At 43.3% G+C, this 22,288-nt stretch overlaps 2 protein-coding genes and 1 long non-coding RNA gene across 3 annotated transcripts; 2 read left to right on the top strand and 1 right to left on the bottom strand.

Annotated features, from left to right (window-relative positions):
• Positions 1-212: 212 nt before the first annotated feature.
• On the bottom strand, positions 213-884 carry LOC135519478 (uncharacterized). Its single transcript, XM_064944710.1, has one exon. It carries the CDS (start codon positions 882-884, stop codon positions 213-215), a length of 672 nt encoding a protein of 223 aa, XP_064800782.1.
• Positions 885-2,021: 1,137 nt separating this feature from the next.
• On the top strand, positions 2,022-6,867 carry LOC135519063 (renin receptor-like). Its single transcript, XM_064944112.1, has 9 exons — positions 2,022-2,180; positions 3,234-3,364; positions 4,071-4,199; positions 4,324-4,419; positions 4,652-4,789; positions 4,885-4,938; positions 5,032-5,181; positions 5,378-5,497; positions 5,855-6,867. Exons 1-9 carry the CDS (start codon positions 2,105-2,107, stop codon positions 6,047-6,049), a joined length of 1,089 nt encoding a protein of 362 aa, XP_064800184.1. The 5' UTR covers positions 2,022-2,104; the 3' UTR covers positions 6,050-6,867.
• A 367-nt stretch (positions 6,868-7,234) lies between these two features.
• LOC135519067 (uncharacterized) lies at positions 7,235-15,496 on the top strand. Its single transcript, XR_010452258.1, has 3 exons — positions 7,235-7,408; positions 7,564-7,653; positions 14,383-15,496. It is a non-coding gene; the product is annotated as an uncharacterized LOC135519067 (long non-coding RNA).
• The last annotated feature ends 6,792 nt before the right edge of the window (positions 15,497-22,288 follow it).

Here is a 22,288-nt window from a genome sequence, read left to right as displayed (position 1 = left end):
CTGTGAATGTTACCGAAGATTTTTTGAAGGAGTGGATTCCTGCTTTTTGGCCGACCCATTCGTTTTGTCAAGCTGGGTAGAGGACAAACTAGGAATGGTTACATCTGGGAAAGTTTGGAGAAGTGGAATTGATTAGATTTTTTTGTACAAAAAAATCTAATCAATTCCACTTCTCCAAACTTTCCCAGATGTAACCATTCCTAGTTTATCCTCTACCCATAAACTGGGGAACGTAACAATCCTCTGCCCAGAAGAAGCGGTGCTTCACACGGCTCGAGGTTCAACCTGTGGTGTGCTTTGCTCTCCGGAACAGGGCGCCACACAAAGGGGTGATCAGTGGGGTAGCGTTCAGTGGGGTAGCGTTCAGTGGGGTGGCGTTCAGTGGGGTGGCGTTCAGTGGGGTGGCGTTCAGTGGGGTGGCGTTCAGTGGGGTGGCGTTCAGTGGGGTGGCGTTCAGTGGGGTAGCGTTCAGTGGGGTTGGCGTTCAGTGGGGTGGCGTTCAGTGGGGTGGCGTTCAGTGGGGTAGCGTTCAGTGGGGTAGAGTTCAGTGGGGTAGAGTTCAGTGGGGTGGCGTTCAGTGGGGTGGCGTTCAGTGGGGTAGCGTTCAGTGGGGTGGCGTTCAGTGGGGTGGCGTTCAGTGGGGTGGCGTTCAGTGGGGTGGCGTTCAGTGGGGTGGGGTGGCGTTCAGTGGGGTGGCGTTCAGTGGGGTGGCGTTCAGTGGGGTGGCGTTCAGTGGGGTGGCGTTCAGTGGGGTGGCGTTCAGTGGGGTAGCGTTCAGTGGGGTAGCGTTCAGTGTCGAGGTGGATCAAATGAAAAATAATATTCCTGGTGTTTCTGACAACCGCAGTTTGGAGAGAAGTAGACCCGGTGGTAATGGTAGGCATGTTGAGAACAAGTTCTCATTTACAATTGCGACCTGGCCAAGATAAAGCAAAGCAGTTCGACACATACAACAACACAGAGTTACACATGGAGTAAAACAAACATACAGTCAATAATACAGTAGATAAGTAATAAGTCTATACACAATGTGAGCAAGTGAGGTGAGATAAGGGAGGTAAAGGCAAAAAAGGCCATGGTGGCGAAGTAAACACAATATAACAAGTAAAACACAGGAATGGTTGTATTATTGAGCATTGACACAGAGTTTCTGCCTGATAAATTCAGGTTAGATTATATTTGCTATTCTATGAGGGTCCATGTTTCTGAACCCGCTACAGTGGTTTAGGTGCCAAGGATTCTGACATGTTGCAGCAGTGTGTAGAAGGGAGATCCCAAGATGTGAGAAAATTGCAGGGGGGCATAGTCAGAGGGAGTGTACAGTTGGGATAGAGAAAGTCAACATGCACGGGTGAGAGAGCGACAGGTTGAGATTGCCAGAGTTTGAGCTAGGCAGAAATGTTCCTATACTGAGGCAATGAAGAGACTAGAGGATAGCCCAAGGGTGAGTGATTCGACTGTGAGTCCCCAAGTGAGTCGGTCTGAAAAGAGAGGTCCAAAGAGGATGAGTTTTAGTATTTTATTTATTTATTTAATCTTTATTTAATTAGGTAAGAACAAATTCTTATTTACAATAATGGCCTACACCAGCCAAACCCGGAAGACACTGGGACAATTTTGTGCCACCCTATGGGACTCCCAATCATGGCCGGTTGTGATTCAGCCTGAATTTGAACCAGGGTGTCAGTAGTGACGCCCCTAGCCCTGAGATGCAGTGCCTTATACCGCTGATTTCTTGTATTTATAGCCATGGTGATCAAATGCACTGTGCCGTTGGGGCGAAAATCACAGAAGATATACTTGGTAGTTGCAGCAGGAAAATATTTGGGGGTGAGAGATTTAAGTGCTGATGGTCTATAAGAAGATGGTGTAGGACCTTTTTGGGCGAAAGTAGTGGGTAGTGTATAGGTGCAGGGTTAAATAGTGGTGCAATATAAGACTTTCCCACGACCCTTTTTCTTGTTGTTTGTGTCCAAAATGTGCAATCCGCACTCTGACCTGCGACAAGCAGCAAAACACAACGTCTATTCTTCCGGAAAGCCACACGGAGAAGATATACGTGACACGTGAGTCATCTGATCTACGTTAGAGCAAGAGGGGAATTATGTTGCTGGAAAATCGCCGAAGGATGGAGACTTTATTCAGCGTAGCGTTTATCTGCTGCTCGGCTTTTACGGCAGGTAAAAATTGGAAATCTTATATCTGATTATTTAGCTACTGATGTAGATCGTTTTCTGGAAATGATCTCATGGGGATGCTATAACGTTAACGAGTCATTTGCATTAATGTAAACGGTAACGTTAGCTAAGAGGCACTAACAGTTTTAGCTAGCTAACGTTAACGCTAAAGAAATGGCTTCAAAGAACACTTCCAATCGTGTTGATATAAATATTGTTGGCAATTTGTGACAAGCCGTGTCTTTCCCTTATAAATATGTTATAACGATTAAATACTGCTTTTTAGTTGGGCTAATTTCCCTAGCTTGCTAGTAAGCTAACTTGACAGCCTGACCGCCAGGCAACAACAACCACCGAACTGGAACGACAAAACATGAACTAACATGATGAGCCATCTCCTGCAGTTTTACCCCGTCTGTTGTTGTGCACAACAACAATCTGGCAATATGACAATGGTTCATTGTAAGCTGTCTTGCTAACCAGACTCACAGGGCAGCGTCTCGGCTAGCCAGCTGTATCACGTGACATACAACATTCATTAGTCGGATTCTGTTGCTAAACGTTTGGTGTATTGCAAATCGTTTACTCCAAACGGAAGACGTTTTGAACGATAACGTGTTTCTATTGGAAAAATTAAGGTCGGTCCCTCCACGTTTCGTTCCTATAGTTACTTTTGCAAAACGTTTGCAACTGACAAAACGTTTTGAATTGGCATCCAACTAATGAATAGACACCATATTCGCTTAACTTCCTCAAAAATCCTTCTGCTTTCCCAGTCACGAGACTCCGGCTAACTAACTAGCTACTGTAGCCTGGCATTCCCATTCATGAAATGGCTGTATTTCACAGTTTGTAATTAACAGGCAAGTGGGAGCAAATGGCAACACCATACTATCAAAACCCACCTAGATGAACCTCCAAAAGTCATTATGTGGCCCTGGTGTCCCCTCCACCTACACCGTATTTAACTCCAAACAGTAGCTAGCTTTGATAAGTTAGAAGTTGTTTATAGACAATATTATTTGAACCAAACCAATTCCTTCTGTTTTCCCTCAGGCGTTCAGGGGGACAGCCTCACCATATTGCAGGCCCCAGGGTACGTGTCCTTCCAAAAGGGAGACTGGCCAATCTCTGGGGAGAAGATTCCAGATATGGTGGCTCTGACTATGGGGTTCTCTGTCCAGGAGGTACACACACACTTTAGGGTCCAACAATTTGGACCAGGACCTGAGGATAATCAGACCTGATCATTGGAAAAAATACAATGGAGACTCAAACAGACCCTAGAACAATCAGACCGGAAGACAACTTGACCTAAACCATACCCTAACAGTATCGACCACACCCGATTGGGCCCCAACATTGTTTATCAGCCAAGTTGCTCTTCTGCTTAACAAATAGGTCTTTATATTATATTGACCAGGCCTTCTATAAGTCAATAAATGAACCGTATTCGCATAAAATAAATGTCCCTTGGGTCCGGGTCAGGTCCTGTTTGATTGTCATCGGGCCTATGTAACTACAGCTGATAGGCCAGAGTGGACCTGACCACAGCTCTGGGTAGCCTAGCGTTGGACTAGTAACCGGAAGGTTGCGAGTTCAAACCCCTGAGCTGACAAGGTACAAATCTGTCGTTCTGCCCCTGAACAGGCAGTTAACTCACTGTTCCCAGGCCGTCATTGAAAATAAGAATTTGTTCTTAACTGACTTGCCTGGTTAAATAAAGGTAAAATAAAAAATATCCTATAGCATAAGTTTGAATTTGGGGGTTGGGTCTCAGGTATATCGGGTCCACTTGCACCCGTGAAGACCCACACAGGCGCATATCCTATGTTTGAACCGGTGCGCAAGCCTCTGGTATTTTACATGATACTCTAACATCTGTGTTTGTAGGATCTCTCCTGGCCAGGCCTCCGGGCAGGTCAGTTGTTCCAGCGTCCCAGGGCCAACGTGCTGGTGGTGGTGAGGGGGGTGGACAGCCTGGCCCTGCCCCAGAATGTGGCCTCCTATCCCTTGGAGAACGTGAGTGAGGCCAGGCTCCCCATCAGGGGTGATGGATGAGCAGCAGCAACGTTCTAATTTGAATGAGATTCTTCACCAAGGCTCTGTTATTAATAACTCTTCCCTTGTTCCCTCTCTCCTCCAGCCGGTACCCTTCACCCTGGACAGTGTGGCTGAGACGGTTCATTCTCTCTTTGCTGAGGACACTCCTGTGGTCCTCCAGCTGGCCCCTAGTGAGGAGGTACTGTATGGACCAGCACATGTGTTTATTTTTTCCAGAGGGTTTGTATGTGCAGGGGAATAGTAATGTTATCAAATAAAAATTATTTGTCACATGCGCTGAATACAACAGGTGTAGTAGACCTTACTGTGAAATGCTGACTTACAAGCCCTTAACCAACAATGCAGTTGGTTAGGAGCCCATAAAACGTCAGCCATCCCCTCCGGTGCCATTATTGTATGTGTCTCTACAGAGGCTGTACATGCTGGGGAAGGCCAACGCGGTGTTTGAGGACCTGCCTGTGACCCTGCAGCAGATCCGTTCTCGTCTCTCCCAGGATGGCTCCGTGCTGGCCTCCCTGCCACTTAACTCCCTCAACCGCAACGCTGAGGTAACATGCATAACTAGTGCTGGTTCTATCTGCGTCCCTCGGTTAAAGTGAATAAGGGTTGGTTGATCTCTGATCTTCTTCCTCTCTTCTTGTAGGCTGATCTGCTCTTCCTGTCTGAGGTCCAGGTTCTGCATGACATCACTGCCCTGGTAAGACTGAATATGTTGTTTGTTGGGCACAGGGGAATTGGATCATTTTAACGCTGGTCATCTGTTGTGGCTAACCCCCTCACCCTCATGTAGCTGCAGAGACACCGGCACCTGGCCCAGGACCACTCCCCTGACCTGTACTCCCTGGAGCTGTCTGGCCTGGAGGAGCTGGGCCGTCGCTACGGACAGGACTCCCCACAGTATCGAGACGCCACCGCCATCCTGGCCAATGTCCTACAGAAGGTAAGCACAGTGTTTCCCCTAGGATTTTTTTCAGCAGCAGTGGCAGAGTTTGCGGGGGGCTTCCTGGGCATCTATATATCAAATAAAATGGTTAATGGCAGTGGCACGAGTAGTGTTTCTGGGTTTTATCGCTATACGTGACCACCTGTTTGTCATCTCTCACTCTCTTTTGCTCTCTCTCTCTCCTGTGCTGTAGTTTGGTGAGGACGTGTTTGGTCTCTATGGTGACAGTGCGGTGGTCGAGGTTGTCACGGTGAAGAGCTTTGAGGCACCATTGACCAGGAAGTCCCGCTCCATCCTGGAGTCCAAACAGATTGTATGTTTGTTTATATTAGCTTCATCTGCCCAGATATTCTGTTTTTATGTTTTATGTACATATCTATGGATCAGTGGAGGCTGGTGGGAGGAGCTATAGAATGATGTCTCATTGTAATTGCTGGAATGGAACAGAGTCGATGTGTTTTCTAAATTTTTGATATCGTTCTAATTATTCCATTCCAGCCATTACAATGAACTTGTCCTCCTATAGCTCCTCCCAACAGCCTCCTCTGCTGTATATATTTATGTATCAAACCATGAGCATTTTTAGATGTGTCTGAAATTCTATACTTCATAGATGAGATTTGCAACTACTGAAATCCTCTCTTTCCTCCTTTCTCTCCTCATCACACAGAGTAACCCTGGCAGTCCCTATAACCTGGCCTATAAATATAACTTTAATTATGCAGTGATCTTCAACATTGTGCTATGGCTGATGATCATCCTTGCCTTGGCTGTCATTGTCATCTCATACAATCTGTGGAACATGGACCCAGGATATGACAGCATCATCTACAGGATGACCAATCAGAAGATCAGGTTGGACTGAAGTCTGCCCAGCAACACTCCAGCCCTCCAATTAGCTCTCTCCTAGTGGAAGTTTCTTGTTTTTCTTGTTTTGTGTGAAAAATAAAGATGTGGAGCCTTGGAGTCTTAGCACCTACTCTCTAGGTACTTGTTTAGATCTGAGAGAGTTGGATAGGTATAAGCAATATGGTGAAAATAATTCCACCCAGCTTGGTATATAAGCCATGGTTGAACTAATTATAAACCAAATAGCGCATACCTATCCTAACTCTCAGATATACACAAGGTGATAGGGGTTGATTGTGGACTGAGGAGTAGACATCAGAATAGCAGTTGTTCAGGTGGAGGTAATAGTTTAATCAAATATGTATGACATGTGAGGTGCAGTTCACTGTAATGTCACTGGTAAGTACTGCAAAGGTTGACAATACAGAATTGTAACCCTGTAGAGCTGTGTCTGAAGCCGAGTCATGTACCTTCTAACCCACACTTCACATTTATTTTGAGTGTCCACAGTAGTTGTCCTACTTCCTTGGTGATTGAAAATGTCCTGTTTTATTTTTTTGTAAAAATAAAATACAAATTATTGTAAATGCCCTGAAAGACTGAGAATTATATGGTGTGTGTGATGTAAATGATTGTATTTTTTGAGATATAAAACTTAAGTTAAAGTGAAATGTGTATATATTGAAGTTAGAAATGCAAATATCTTGAATAAACTGCTGTATTGGTATGGTGAGGTCTGTAATATTCACTGGCATGTTGCATGAATTTTGCAGTTGTGTGACGATATGAAACAGGAAAATATGTACAATATGGGCAATAAATGATTTAAAATCATACGTTTGTGTACTTCAATCAGCAAATTGAATTATAATGTTTATTAAACCACTATAGTCTACAGAAGCCAGTGATACATTGGCACAAATGACCTTGGACAAATTGTCCCACAGTTTTAGTAAATGTGTCACACGTATTTATAATAAACACGTTTTATAATTCAGAGTAATATGTATGACATGTTCACCATCACCAAAAATACTCCTCAATTCACTTATCCAATACATAAGCAGATCACGAGACTAGGTCAGACGTAACTATTGCGCTATATAGAAGTAGCCAATCAGTGATGCCGTGTAGCTATCTGCTCCAATAGAGAGACGAGTTCCTGAAACTCCACCTCTAAGGTTATCCGCATACGTAATTGGGTGTGCTTTTGTGTAACTGGGTTGGTAACAGGTTTGGTAACAGCAGATCGACTGTACTACTAAAAGACATCGTTCAAGCAGCAAGACATTCCTCTATCTGGCGACAAAAACATCAATTTTCTGAGGAGAAAGAAGAGCAGACTCTCGCGCAATGGTCTGACTGCTGATCAAAGGTGCGCGCCGATCTCTTCATTCTAGTTGTTACAAAGTAACATATATGAAGTCATGTTACTCAGGCTATACACATCTATGCCAATGATATCTTGTGAGGTGTCATTTCAATAATGTTTTGCTAATAATTATCTGTCTCATTCTCTCCATCTTTCAGCCAGCATCTGGACGGTGAGGAAGATTCGGGCCCACATTGCTGAGGGAGAGCAAGAGGAGAAGCCCATCTTCACACCATGTGGTGTTATTGGTAAGAACAGTAATGCCATAGATATGCAACAATGCTGATTGTTATCAACGCCATGCAAGAAAACTTGCGTTACCTAACAATGCCGTAAAGGGTGCGTTCGTAATTTGCCTCCAGTGCGTCAGAGTGCACTTTGGGTTGTTAGTAAATTCAGAGCGTTGTTGGATTGTCAGTTGGTAAATTCAGAGCGTTTTATTCTCGGAGCGTTCAGAGCGCTCACTGAACGCGCTGGTCGAGAAGGGTTCATCCGAGCGTTCTGACCAAACATTAACTGGCTAAAGTTGGCTAGCTTGTCAGCTACTTCCAGACACATGACATAACACCTCACTGACCATTTTACTCACCATGACAGAGCTGGTTAGGCTGTTATGTTATCTAGAGCGTTAGTGACTAGCTGTGCTGCTGGCAACAATTTAATACCTTTTTTGCCGACGTTTGATACTGGTCATATTCAATGCAATGGGTGTTGCGTGTTCGTAAATTCATCAGTTATTTTGCGCTCTGGCACACAGACGAGAGTGCTCTACAATCGGAGTAGATGGCTAGAGTGAATTTACGAACGCACCCAAAGATGCGCTGTCTAAAAATCGCTCGACCTTTTCCTGGTTGCTAAAATTCTAATTGTTCGCCTAATTTAAATTTGTGATAAAACAAAAATTATAGTTTAGAGAAAAATATGAATTTTCAGCTGGTGTACAAAACCGAAAGGAAGACGCAAAAACAAAAGAACAGGAAGTATACAAATAACCCATGGATTTTTTTTTTTTAGTCGGCATTATGTCATATCACTCTGAATTAGGAAACGTGTTTATTATAAACTCGGTGTCAGACTGAGTGACACATTTTAATAAAGATCGACCCCTTCTTATACTTGCTTTCAATGACTATGGTTACATGCACACAATCTGGTTATTGTGGTTAGTCAGATTAATATCATAGTTCGATTTAAAGTTTACATGCTTTGCAAAAATAATGATTTCCCCAAATGAACCTGTTAACATGGACACGTGAAATCTGGTGGCGCCCTGATGAATGCAGGAAGTCGGCAATCAAAATAAACTACTATTCTACCACAGTGACCATGTTATTTTTGGGAAGCATATTTGATTCTGAGTTCGGATCGACGATTTAAGGTGTTTAGATTGTAAAGAAAACCAGGTGTACAGTTGAAGTCGTAAGTTTACATACATCTTGGCCAATTACATTTAAACTCAGTTTTTCACAATTCCTGACATTTAATCCTTTCATCATATTCTCAGTGGGTCAGAAGTTTACATACACTCAATTAGTATTTGATAGCATTGCCTTTAAATTGTTTAACTTGGGTCAAATGTTTCGGGTAGCCTTTCCACAATAAGTTGAGTGAATTTTTGCCCATTCCTCCTGACAGAGCTGGTGTAACTGAGTCAGGTTTGTAGGCCTCCTTGCTCGCGCAAACTTTTTCAGTTCAGCCCACACATGTTCTATAGAATTGAGGTCAGGGCTTTGTGATGGCCACTCCAATACCTTTACTTTGTTGTCCTCAAGCCATTTTGCCACAACTTTGGAAGTATGCTTGAGGTCATTGTCCAGTTGGAAGACCCATTTGCGACCAAGCTTTAACTTCCTGACTGATGTCTTGATGTTGCTTCAATATATCCATATAATTTTCATTCCTCATGATGCTATCTATTTTGTGAAGTGCACAAGACCCTCCTGCACCAAAGCACCCCCACAACATGATGCTGCCACCCCCGTGCTTTACGGTTGGGATGGTGTTCTTCAGCTTGCAATACTCCCCCTTTTTCCTCCAAACATAAATGGTTATTATGACCAAACAGTTCTATTCTTGTTTCATCAGACAAGAGGACATTTCTCCAAAAAGTACGATCTTTGTCCCCATGTGCAGTTGCAAACTGTAGTCTGACTTTTTTTATGGCAGTTTTGGAGGAGTGGCTTCTTCCTTGCTGAGCGGCCTTTCGGGTTATGTCGACATAGGACTCGTTTTACTGTGGATATAGTTACTTTTATACCTGTTTCCTCCAGCATCTTCACAAGGTCCTTGGCTGTTGTTCTGGGATTGATTTGCACTTTTCGCACCAAAGTACGTTCATCTCTAGGAGACAGAACACATCTCCTTCTTGAGCGGTATGACGGCTGCGTGGTCCCATGGTGTTTATACTTGTGTACTATTGTTTGTAGAGATGAACGTGGTACCTTCAGGCATTTGGAAATTTCTCCCAAGGATGAACCAGACTTGTCTACAATTTTTTTTTTCTGGGGTCTTGGCTGATTTCTTTAGATTTTCCCATGATATCAAGCAAAGAGGCACTGAGCTTTGAAGGTACGCCTTGAAATACATCCACAGGTACACCCCCAATTGACTCAAATGATGTCAATTAGCCTATCAGAAGCTTCTAAAGCCATGACATAAGTTTCTGGAGTTTTCCAAGCTGTTTAAAGGTACAGTCAACTTAGTGTATGTAAACCTGTATATAAACCTCTGACCCACTGGAATTGTGATACAGTGAAATAATCTGTCCGTAAACAATTTTGTTAACAAGAAATGTGTTGTGGTTGAAACACTTAGGTTGGAGTCATTAACTCGTTTATTTAAAATTCCGACTTCATCTGTATATCTTTGATTTTAAGATTAAGGTGTTTACATGATGATTGCATAATCTGCCTACTGCCATAATCAGTTTAATATTGAATTACTACTGTGTCAATGACAGATCTATAACTCACATTTATATATTAATTTGGTCACGCAAAAAGTTGCATAGCTTTAAGAACGCTGTAATTACCAAACAATGCAACAGAGCTAACTACCTCTATGGCATAGATTAGAACAATGGCGCCACCTAACAATACCATTGTTAAGTATACTGGCATTACCGAACAATGCCACAGAGCTAACTACCTTGCAACCATAGAAATAAGAATTAATTGATTTATTTGATAAAGAAGGAAATATACTCTTATAGAAAGTTATTTAGAAAAATAGAACTTCCCAATACTCTATAAATTTATTCTATATGCAAAGCAATACCGTCAGAACTTACTCAATTAATTAAATGTCATTTGTGTTTTGGAGAACATGTCAAGATGGATGCACAACTTTTGTTAGAAGGTTTCCCCCTGCTGGAAAACAAATGTAATAACTTTTTAACTCCAAGAACAAGATATCTCCTTGAGGGAAATTCTTCTGGAATGCATATGCTACTGAAATTGAATGGAATAAAGCTTGATTGCTCGTTCACACATTTTGTATATCAAATAAAGTAGAAGAGATTCACTTTAAAATCTTGCACAAAGTAGACCCTTGCAGTTGTCCTCTAAATCCATGAATTTAGACATCTGCCTTTTCTGTGATCAAGAAGGGGAAACTATTATACACTTTGAGTGTGTCTCTAAAGTTATTTTGGAGCAGGTTAAATATTTACATTTTTTAAATTGGATTTACACATTTATTGTATTTACAATGAAAGATGTACTACGTTATTATTTTTTTGTTCAGGCTTCACACACTTCATCAGTCTCTCATTCACAATTTGACAAGCAATTTCCTGGCTACATCCCCTTTGTGGCTGTAATGCCCCCTAAAAACATCCATTCCCAAGGGACTTTGGACCCTTGGGCTGAATATAATAATGATCATTCCCTCCTCCCGGCTGCGTGCTGAAGCACCTCACTCACATGACTCTTTGTCACGTCATCTGGTCTTTCTCACAGGCTACAAGACAGACCCATCGTGAACGCAACTGCCCGCGTCCTTATCCAATTCCGAGGCACATATTGGAAGAACTGTCCACATTTGCTTTTCGTCAGCCAACAAGCTGAGTAGGTCTAACGAACAGCAGAGGCACTATCCTTTGTCAATCTACTATTCTCTGTAGTACAAAAGTTGACCTATTCTGTGCGAGAAATAAATATTCCCAACATAGTCTGGGACAGTTGTGGGACACGATAGATCCCAAATGAATACAACCGCTAGCATCAAAAAAACTGTTTTAAGCAATGAGCCTGACGCAACAGATCAGAACATTTAGCTTAAGACGTTTATAAACTATTAGGATATTTCTTCACATTATAAGCCCAGCAATGCACACACGGCAGTAGGATATAAGAGCAAATGTTCCATTAGCAGAAAACACCATTCTCAAATGTGATTATACAGGTAAATGCTTTTATTATAAAGATGCATTTGAAAATTGTTCACTAACATGAAACTCGCGTGCTAGATATGTTATGCCAGTTAGGCTGGTCTTCATTTAAAGTTATTTGGCCACTTTAGTTGTGATAAAAACCTTCTCAAAACATATAGGCCTATGGGCTGGATTACATGAAGTGTGCGACTATGATTACAAAAAGTCACACAAACAAGGCATGCTCTGTTTCTTGCCTTAAGCTGGGCATCATTCACAAGTGATAGGCTAATATTGTCACCCATCAAACTATTCTTGGTTTAATCTTGTCTTTACATTTACTAAATAATATGCGTGTAAAATGTGTTTTGATTTAGAATGGACCATTATCATGCACCTGTATCGAAATGGGGGCAGAGGGAAAAAATACATGTCATCTATGAACTTAAAGCGACTGGAGGATGCTTTTCCTGTGGTTCATTTCATGCCAGCCAGGTAGTCTAGACTCCTGTTGTAAAGAGAAGCAGTGTGCTTAATATTAGGAAAGTTAAGAAATAAATATAGTAGGCCTTGCCTATAGAAAGCTGATGTGATCCTTCTCTTTTTAATAGTGGTCATTACTCGGTTTTCTTGCGCAATTGCAAAGCCTATAAACATTAGATCATGCGCTCTCATGAAGTGTTTGATTAGATTTTTGATTATATTTGCATTGACGTCAAAGTGATTAGAGGGACAATAGAGTGCTGAGAAGAAGCAGTTAAGAAGTTTGGTAGGCTACTAACACAATCCGCAGCATCAGAGCTTGGAGAAGCCTCACTGTGACTAAACGGTCACGTGGAATTTGACTGCTGTCATGACTCGTGACCACCGGTGTGGCTGACATACAGTTAACGTAACAGCCCTCGTTATGATTACACAAGCACATGTGTTTATAACCTCCTACGAGGCATGGTCAACTCCTTACATATCTAGACAGCCAATACATCCCCACTCCCCCCTAGTTCTGCAGCTGGCCTGTCTTATCAGAGACTATTGCCCTGCAGCTGGCCTGCTTTATCAGACTATTGCCCTGCAGCTGGCCTGCCCAGACTGCCCTGCAGCTGGCCTGCCTTATCAGAGACTATTGCCCTGCAGCTGGCCTGTCTTATCAGAGACTATTGCCCTGCAGCTGGCCTGCCTTATCAGAGACTATTGCCCTGCAGCTGGCCTGTCTTATCAGACTATTGCCCTGCAGCTGGCCTGTCTTATCAGACTATTGCCCTGCAGCTGGCCTGTCTTATCAGAGACTATTGCCCTGCAGCTGGCCTGCTTATCAGAGACTATTGCCCTGCAGCTGGCCTGCTTTATCAGAGACTATTGCCCTGCAGCTGGCCTGCCTTATCAGAGACTATTGCCCTGCAGCTGGCCTGCCTTATCAGAGACTATTGCCCTGCAGCTGGCCTGTCTTATCAGAGACTATTGCCCTGCAGCTGGCCTGCCTTATCAGAGACTATTGCCCTGCAGCTGGCCTGTCTTATCATACATGTAACGTAATCAATAAGTTATTATATAGTGACGGGAATAAGTATATTTCAAGTTAAAACCCAACATTATGCAGCATAAAGAGCTTAATATATCCATATTTGATTTTAGTAACCACATTGTGGGCCTGTTAGAACACATAATTCATAACTGATTTTATGAATATCCACTTTGTTAGAATCAATTTTGTTTTTGAATGGCCGCCAATAACCACGTCCTTGTGTTTTCCCCCACAGTCTGCAGGCTCTTTAACTCGCTGCCTATGTCAGCTCAGTCAGAAATGACCTTTACATCTCTATCACGCAATCTGGAGTTCATCAATCCATATTGAATAGAGCCCTGCGTTTCATTAACCTCTTCACTGCATGTATACATTTAATAGGGCAATATCGGCCATTGATACATGACTGTTGTGTCGCGCAGACAGTTCAACTTCTGTTGTCAACCAATGTGAAATCAACTAAACATTTCCCCATGACATTGGATTGATGTTAAAAGTTGGGTGAAAAAGACTAAATTCCATTTTTTGCAAATCCAATCAGTTTTTCACATCACTTTATTATTATTATTTAATGAAGTGGAACAATGTTGACTCAACCAGTTTTTCCCCAATGGGCAGGCTGGCACTGGTAATAGGTTCCCTTATCAGAGACTGAGTTATCCCATGGCTTGCAGGCTAAGTCTTCTAATTTCAATTAGCTTATTGCATTTCCACATTTTAAGCACCGGCTGAGAAGGTTAATCTCTAAACCCTGGTTGGACAACATTTCTTAGATCTGTGTAGCAACTTCTATAATAACACTCTAAGGTCACTCCATATGTCTTTAAAATATGTCTGTAACGTTTACCCTGTGTCAATCGTGACTGCAACTGTTTTGACAATTTGATACTTGAGCTCTTGTTTGATAAGCAGCTATGTACGGCTAGGATTTATAAAGCATTATCAGTCACTACGATTAGGCAGGCTAATTGCATCTTTTGGTAACTAAATCAATTTTGGCGCTGGTCTACTAAACCTTGTTTGCCCTTTGCATAACCTTTACATAGAACGTGTGCTACTTCTCTTTATTTCCTGTCTCCTCAGGCTTTAAGAAGGAGCAGTTGACATCAGGTTCTGATCCACCGGCGGCCGTAATGACCCCTGAACCTGATGATGGTATCGCTAACGGCGGCCCGGCGTCGTCGTCAGAGACAGCCGTGCAGAACTGCGGATCCTGAGGTTAAAGGTCACTGGATAACTGGCTGGGACCAGTACATTATTATTATTAAGCATGTCTTGAAAAGTATGAATTCACAGAACTGTATGTCGACACACGCAGTCGCCTTGTCCTCGCTCCCTGACAACTTTCAGTATTTAGATTTGTTTGTGTTATTTCTTACCTTATTTGCTCAGAACATTTCTAGTATTGTTACTTACACCCGGAAAAAAAACTTTTGTACGTTAATCAGGGAAATTCTACTTCCCTGATCTGGACTGTCTATAAACAACATTCACATACATTATTCTGATATGTCTTCATTTCTTCTTCAAAAGTTTGGAATATGTATTGTATTACTAGATATAACTGCATTGTTGGAGCTAGAAACATAAGAATTTTGCTGCACCTGCAAATCTGTACGCGACCAATTAACTTTGATTACTTTTTTGTATAGCCCAACATGCTCTTACTTAACTTTGCTGACCTTAATCAAAGCATTCCCATAGAAAATGTCACTACGACCATAATGATGACTAGTTTTGAGACCAAATTATGACATAAGTCATTCCATTTAATTTACATTGTGTAGGTTTCTGAACCCAGGTATGCTAATACGATATCACAATAAAAAGTTGGTTATTTACTGATCTATAGAATATATATACTTTAACAGCCCTCCAAATGAAAAACGCTTGTTGTCATGCCCTTGCTGTCCCAGCCTCTGTCCAGTGTGCCCATACTCAGTGGACCAAATACTAAGCTGAGATACTTGCTGTAATTCCAACTTTCAGTCAATGTGAAGATTGTGTGAAGTTATGACATTTTCATATACACTGATCTCAGGTCAATATTGGGTCCAGTGAGATCTGTTTAAACCTCTGACACCAGATGACCCTTTATGGCTGCAGCGTTTGACGGCCTGCTCACCAACCCCTCCACCCAGGGACTGAGCTGTTCTGATGCCCCTGCTGCAGCTTCCCTAATAAAACTTGAAAACTATCTGGTCGACTTGTCTTTTCTTGTGTTGTAGGCATATAACTTCCCAGAATATCCATTATGAGCTATTATGTACTATACTCACTAATGAACATTAAAAATGATCAAGAAGTGCTATAAATCATAAACATTTCTTACATAACTGCAACATGAAATTACAGCCTGGTTACAATTGGTATGGTTATACACTGAGTGTACAAAACATTAAGGACACATGCTTTTTTCCATGACCGGCTGACTAGGTGAAGCTATGATCCCTTATTGACGTCACTTGTTAAATCCACTTCAATCAGTGTAGATGAAGGGGAGGAGACAGGTTAAAGAAGGAGCTTAAGCCTTGAAACAATTGAGGCATGGATTGTGTATGTGCCATTCAGAGGGTGAATGGGCAAGACAAAAGATTGAAGTGCGTTTGAACAGGATATGGTAGTAGGGGCCAGGCACACCGGTTTGTGTCAAGAACTGCAATGCTGCTGGGTTTTTCACACTCAACAGTTTCCCAATCTTATCAAGAACAGTCCACCAGCCAACTTGACACAACTGTGGGAAGCATTGGAGTTAATATGGACCAGCATCCCTGTGGAACGCTTTCGACACCTTGTAGAGTCCATGCCCTGACGAATTGAGGCTGTTCTGAGGGCAAACGGGGGGAGGAGAACTCAAATATTAGGAATGTATCAGTAAAGATGTGCGCTGAGAGTCAGGAAGCAAGTTCAGGAGTGTTTTAATAAATAAATGCAAACATAAATAAAAGCAGGAACAGCACACAAACTCAACACTTGAACAGAAACAATAACGCCTGGGGAAGGAACCAAAGGGAGTGACATATATAGGGAAGTTAATCAGGGAGGTGATGCAGACCTGGTGAGTCTGACGATGCGTAAGGCGCGCGTAATGATGGTGACAGGTGTGCGCCATAACGAGCAGCCTGGTGACCTCTAGAGGCCGGAGAGGGAGCACACGTGACATTATCTTTAATATTTTTTATTCTCAGTGTATAAAACAGGCTACTTTAAGGTAAAAAACAAAAGGAGGGTGGTTGGTCGTGTTGCATAAAGTGAACATCTAGCAACCAAAAGTTGCGTGTTCTAACCTCATCATAGACAATTTTAGCTAATTAGCAACTTTGTAACTACTTTTTATTTACTGTGTAACTATTTAACATGTTAGCTAAGCTTACCGCTAACCCTTTAACCTAATGCCAAACCTTAACCCTAACGTTAACCTATAACCCCTAGCCTAGGTAACGTTAGCATTAGCCACAAGAAATTGGAATTCGTATCATATATATGCACACACGTGTGTGCGCGCGCGCGCACACACACACACACACAAATAGTAGCACACAAACACACACAATTGGCCTTGCTGTTTTCATTTCATTGTCTTTGATGTGTTTTGTTGTTACATTGTTGTTCTTTTCTCTTTTTCTCAGTATTTGTATTTTATTGATTGTTGGCACATCAGGAGGGTAGTTGTTAGGTTGGGTTGGGCAGGGATGGTTCCCCTGAGGGGGTGAAGTTGGGGCGGAGGGTGGACGGAGGAGTTTTTTTGGGGGGGCTTGGATAGCTGAGCAGCTTCACTGCAGGTGGATTGTATGTTTTTTTTAAATGACCCTAACCAGTCAGGTTTGAAGAGAAGTCACTCAACCGAGGCTGCTCTCCTCTGTGTCAGGGAGGCTGCTCTCCTCTGTGTCAGGGAGGCTGCTCTCCTCTGTGTCAGGGAGGCTGCTCTCCTCTGTGTCAGGGAGGCTGCTCTCCTCTGTGTCAGGGAGGCTGCTCTCCTCTGTGTCAGGGAGGCTGCTCTCCTCTGTGTCAGGGAGGCTGCTCTCCTCTGTGTCAGGGAGGCTGCTCTCTGTGTCAGGGAGGCTGCTCTCTGTGTCAGGGAGGCTGCTCTCTGTGTCAGGGAGGCTGCTCTCCTCAGTCATTTAGCAGACCGTCTTATCCTTAGCGACTTACAGTTAGTGCATTCTTCTTAAGATAGCTCGGTGGGACAACCACATATCACAGGCAGAGAAAGTACATTTTCCTCAATAATGTAGCTGTCAGTAGAGTCAGAGGTCAAGTTCTGGTTTATTTAGTTATAAATAAATTAAAAGGTGAGGAGGAGGATTGTTTAAGATACTGTTTGAAGATGTAGGGTTTCAGTTGTTTTCAGAAGATTGACAGGGACTCTGTTTGGAGTGGAGTGGGCTGAGCGGGAGCTGCCTTCCCGTAGGGGTGGAAGTGCCAAGAGACCTGAGGTGGCAGAACGGAGTGCTCGGATGTACGGTTTGAGAATAGCCTGAAGGTAGGGAGGGGCAGTTCCTCTTGCTGTACCGTAGGTAAGCACCATGGTCTTGAAGTGGATGCGAGCTGGGTGACATGAGGGAACTTGGTGGGCTGCAGTGTTCTGGATAAGGTGCGGGGGTTTGATGGCACAAGCGAGATGCCCAGCCATCAGTGAGTTGCAGTAGTCCAGACGGGAGAAGACAAGTGCCTGGATTAGGACCTGCGCCGCTTCCTGTGTGAGGTAGGGTCATACTCTACAGATGTTGTAGAGCATGAACCTGGAGGAGCGGGTCACAGATTTGATGTTAGCAGAGAACAACCAGCTGTTGTCCAGGGTCACGCCAAGGTTCTTTGGACTCTGGGAGGACGACACTGTGTAGTGGTCAACCGTGATTGGGGGTCTTTGAGCATGCAGTCCTTCCCTGGGAGTAAGAGCAGTTCCGTCTGGTTGAGTTTGAGGTGGTGGGCCGACATCTAAGTGGAGATATCTGCCAGGCACACATAGATGTGTTTCGCCTCCTGGAGAGACCATGTGAGGATTTGCCGGGTTTTTCACATGATTCCATTGGGAGAGCTTTCCAGTTCTCTGATACTGAAATCAATGCCACTTACTTCATAAGCACACACAACTAATAGCCCACATTTCATATGAAACGTAAGCTAGGTTTATACATTTTCCAGACACATTTTTATGAATTAAAATAAATAACACCATAATCTACAAACTAACCATTTTCATCGTGTAACTGTGGATTGATTTCAAAATGTGAACCTTAGTCGTCTTCTTTCTTCCACAGTGCTTTAGCTTACTGCAACACAATGTGTTGACTTCTGTATAATGTCCTGATCTCATTATCATACTTCTTTACTGTATTGTGTATTTCTGTTTTTCTGTTTTGTATATAATGCTTCCATGTCTCGATGTTTTTGGGACTACAGAATGAAATGAGCTATTGGCTAAATCTGGTGCTCCACATGTTCTCAGTGATCTGAGACTTAGCTTATGGTTTTGTTGTGCCAAACAATCAAATCAATCTCATTCTCAGATAGTTTCCTTTTAGCTCACAAATATATAAAGTAACTAACCCTCTACCACACACATTTTGTTAACAAAAATTTCAAATATTACATTAGATCCTATACATTACCCATTACATTACCTCTGTGGCTGACGTGAGTAAAACATTTTAAATTGTTAACCCTCGCAAGGCTACTGGCCCGGACGGCACACTTAGCAGCGTCCTCGGAGCATGCAGACCAGCTGGCTGGTGTGTTTACAGACATATTCAATCGCTCCCTATCCCAGTCTGTTGTCCCCACATGCTTCAAGATGGCCACCATTGTTCCTGTTCCCAGAAAGCTAAGGTAGCTGAACTAAATGACTACCTTCCCGTAGCACTCACTTATGTTATCACTCCTCTTCAACCACCCCCACTGCAGGCTCTGGCACCACTTCTTTTCAACCACCCCCACTGCAGGCCCTGGCACCAGTTCCCTCTCTGCAAGTTCATCTGGAGGTACGGGGGCATGGATGAGATCGAGACCTCAACTGAGAAGAGGCAGAGCGAGAGGCAGTGGAAGCAGCACAACAGAGGGAGAGGCAGTGGAAGCAGCACAACAGAGGGAGAGGCAGTGGAAGCAGCACAACAGAGGCAGAGGGAGAGGCAGTGGAAGCAGCACAACAGAGGGAGAGGCAGTGGAAGTAGCACAACAAAGGGAAAGGCAGTGGAAGCAGCACAACAGAGGCAGAGGGAGAGGCAGTGGAAGCAGCACAACAGAGGGAGAGGCAGTGGAAGCAGCACAACAAAGGGAAAGGCAGTGGAAGCAGCACAACAGAGGGAGAGGCAGTGGAAGCAGCACAACAGAGGGAGATGAAACTGAGGACATGTGCCATATGGTCCTTGAAGATGATGAGACAGAATCAAATCAAATCAAATTGATTTATATAGCCATTCTTACATCAGCTGATATCTCAAAGTGCTGTACAGAAACCCAGCCTAAAACCACAAACAGCAAGCAATGCAGGTGTAGAAGCACGGTGGCTAGGAAAAACTCCCTAGAAAGGCCAAAACCTAGGAAGAAACCTAGAGAGGAACCAGGCTATGAGGGTTGGCCAGTCCTCTTCTGGCTGGAAGGATATAACCCCACCCACTTTGCCAAAGCACAGCCCCACACCACAAGAGGGATATCTTCAACCACCAACCTACCATCCTGAGACAAGGCCGAGTATAGCCCACAAAGATCTCCGCCACGGCACAACCCAAGACAGGAAGATCACGCCAGTGATTCAACCCACTCAAGTGAAGCACCCCTCCTAGGGACGGCATGAAAGAGCACCAGTAAGCCAGTGACTCAGCCCCTGTAATAGGGTTAGAGGCAGAGAATCCCAGTGGAGAGAGGGGAACCGGCCAGGGGGAGACAGCAAGGGCGGTTCATTGCTCCAGAGCCTTTCCGTTCACCTTCACACTCCTGGGCCAGACTACACTCAATCATGTGACCCACTGAAGAGATGAGTCTTCAGTAAAGACTTAAAAGTTGAGACCGAGTCTGCGTCTCTCACATGGGTAGGCAGACCATTCCATAAAAATTGAGCTCTATAGGAGAAAGCCCTGCCTCCAGCTGTTTCCTTAGAAATTCTAGGGACAATTAGGAGGCCTGCGTCTTGTGACCGTAGCGTATGTGTAGGTATGTACGGCAGGACCAAATCAAAAAGATAGGCAGGAGCAAGCCCATGTAATGCTTCGTAGGTTAGCAGTAAAACCTTGAAATCAGCCCTTGCCTTAACAGGAAGCCAGTGTCGGGAGGCTAGCACTGGGGTAATATGTTCAAATGTTTTGGTTTTAGTCAGGATTCTAGCAGCCGTATTTAGCACTAATTGAAGTTTATTTAGTGCTTTATCCGGGTAGCCGGAAAGTAAAGCATTGCAGTAACCTAGAAGTAACAAAAGCATGGATTAATGTTTCTGCATAATTTTTGGACAGAAAGTTTCTGACTTTTGCGATGTTACGTAGATGGAAAAAAGCTGTCCTTGAAACAGTCTTGATATGTTCGTCAAAAGGGAGATTAGGGTCCAGAGTAACGCCAAGGTCCTTCACAGTTTTATTTGAGACGACTGTACAACCATCAAGATTATTTGTCAGATTCAACAGAAGATCTCTTTGTTTCTTGGGACCTAAAACAAGCATCTCTGTTTTGTCCGAGTTTAAAAGTAGAAAGTTTGCAGCCATCCACTTCCTTATGTCTGAAACACAGGCTTCTAGCAAGGGCAATTTTGGGGCTTCACCATGTTTCATTGAAATGTACAGCTGTGTGTCATCCGCATAGCAGTGAAAGTTAACATTATGTTTTCAAATGACATCCTCAAGAGGTAAAATATATAGGGAAAACAATAGTTGTCCTAAAGCGGAACCTTGAGGAACACCAACATTTACAGTTGATTTGTCAGAGGACAAACCATTCACAGAGACAAACGGATATCTTTCCGAGAGATAAGATCTAAATGAGGCAAGAACTTGTCGGTGTAGACCAATTTGGGTTTCCAATCTCTCCAAAAGAATGTGGTGATCGATGGTATCAAAAGCAGCACTAAGGTCTAGGAGCACGAGGACAGATGCAGAGCCTCGGTCTGATGCCATTTAAAGGTCATTTACCACCTTCACAAGTGCAGTCTCAGTGCTAGGATGGGGTCTAAAACCAGACTGAAGCATTTCGTATACATTGTTTGTCTTCAGGAAGGCAGTCAGTTGCTGCGCATCAGCTTTTTCTAAATTTTTTGAGATTAATGGAATATTCGATATAGGCCGATAGTTTTTTATGTTTTCTGGGTCAAGGTTTGGCTTTTTCAAGAGAGGCTTTATTACTGCCACTTTTAGTGAGTTTAGTACACATCTGGTGGATAAAGAGCCGTTTATTATGTTCAACATAGTATGGCCAAGCACAGGAAGCAGCTCTTTCAGTAGTTTAGTTGGAATAGGGTCCAGTATGCAGCTTTAAGCTTTAGAGGCCATGATTATTTTTCATCATTGTGTCAAGAGATATAATACTAAAACACTTGACTGTCTCTCTTGATCCTAGGTCCTGGCAGAGTTGTGCAGACTCAGGACAACTGAGCTTTGGAGAAATACGTAGATTTAAAGAGGAGTCCGTAATTTGCTTTCTGATGATCATGATCTTTTCCTCAAAGTTCATGAATTTATTACTGCTGAAGTGAAAGCCATCCTCACTTGGGGAATGCTGCTTTTTAGTTAGCTTTGTGACAGTATCAAAAAGAAATTTCAGATTGTTCTTATTTTCCTCAATTAAGTTGGAAAAATAGGATGATCGAGCAGCAGTGAGGGCTCTTTGATGCTGCACGGTTCTGGCTTTCCAAGCTAGTCGGAAGACTTCCTGTTTGGTGTGGCGCCATTTCCGTTCCAATTTTCTGGAAGCTTGCTTCAGAGCTCGGGTATTTTCTGTATTCCAGGGAGCTAGTTTCTGGTATACAGTGACGAGAAGAAGGGGGCTACAGGGTATGATCGTCAAGCCC

This window comes from Oncorhynchus masou, chromosome 29, assembly GCF_036934945.1.
Source record: "Oncorhynchus masou masou isolate Uvic2021 chromosome 29, UVic_Omas_1.1, whole genome shotgun sequence".
In the NCBI taxonomy this organism is placed as follows: Eukaryota; Metazoa; Chordata; class Actinopteri; order Salmoniformes; family Salmonidae; genus Oncorhynchus; species Oncorhynchus masou.
This window is presented reverse-complemented; position numbering and strand designations above follow the sequence as displayed.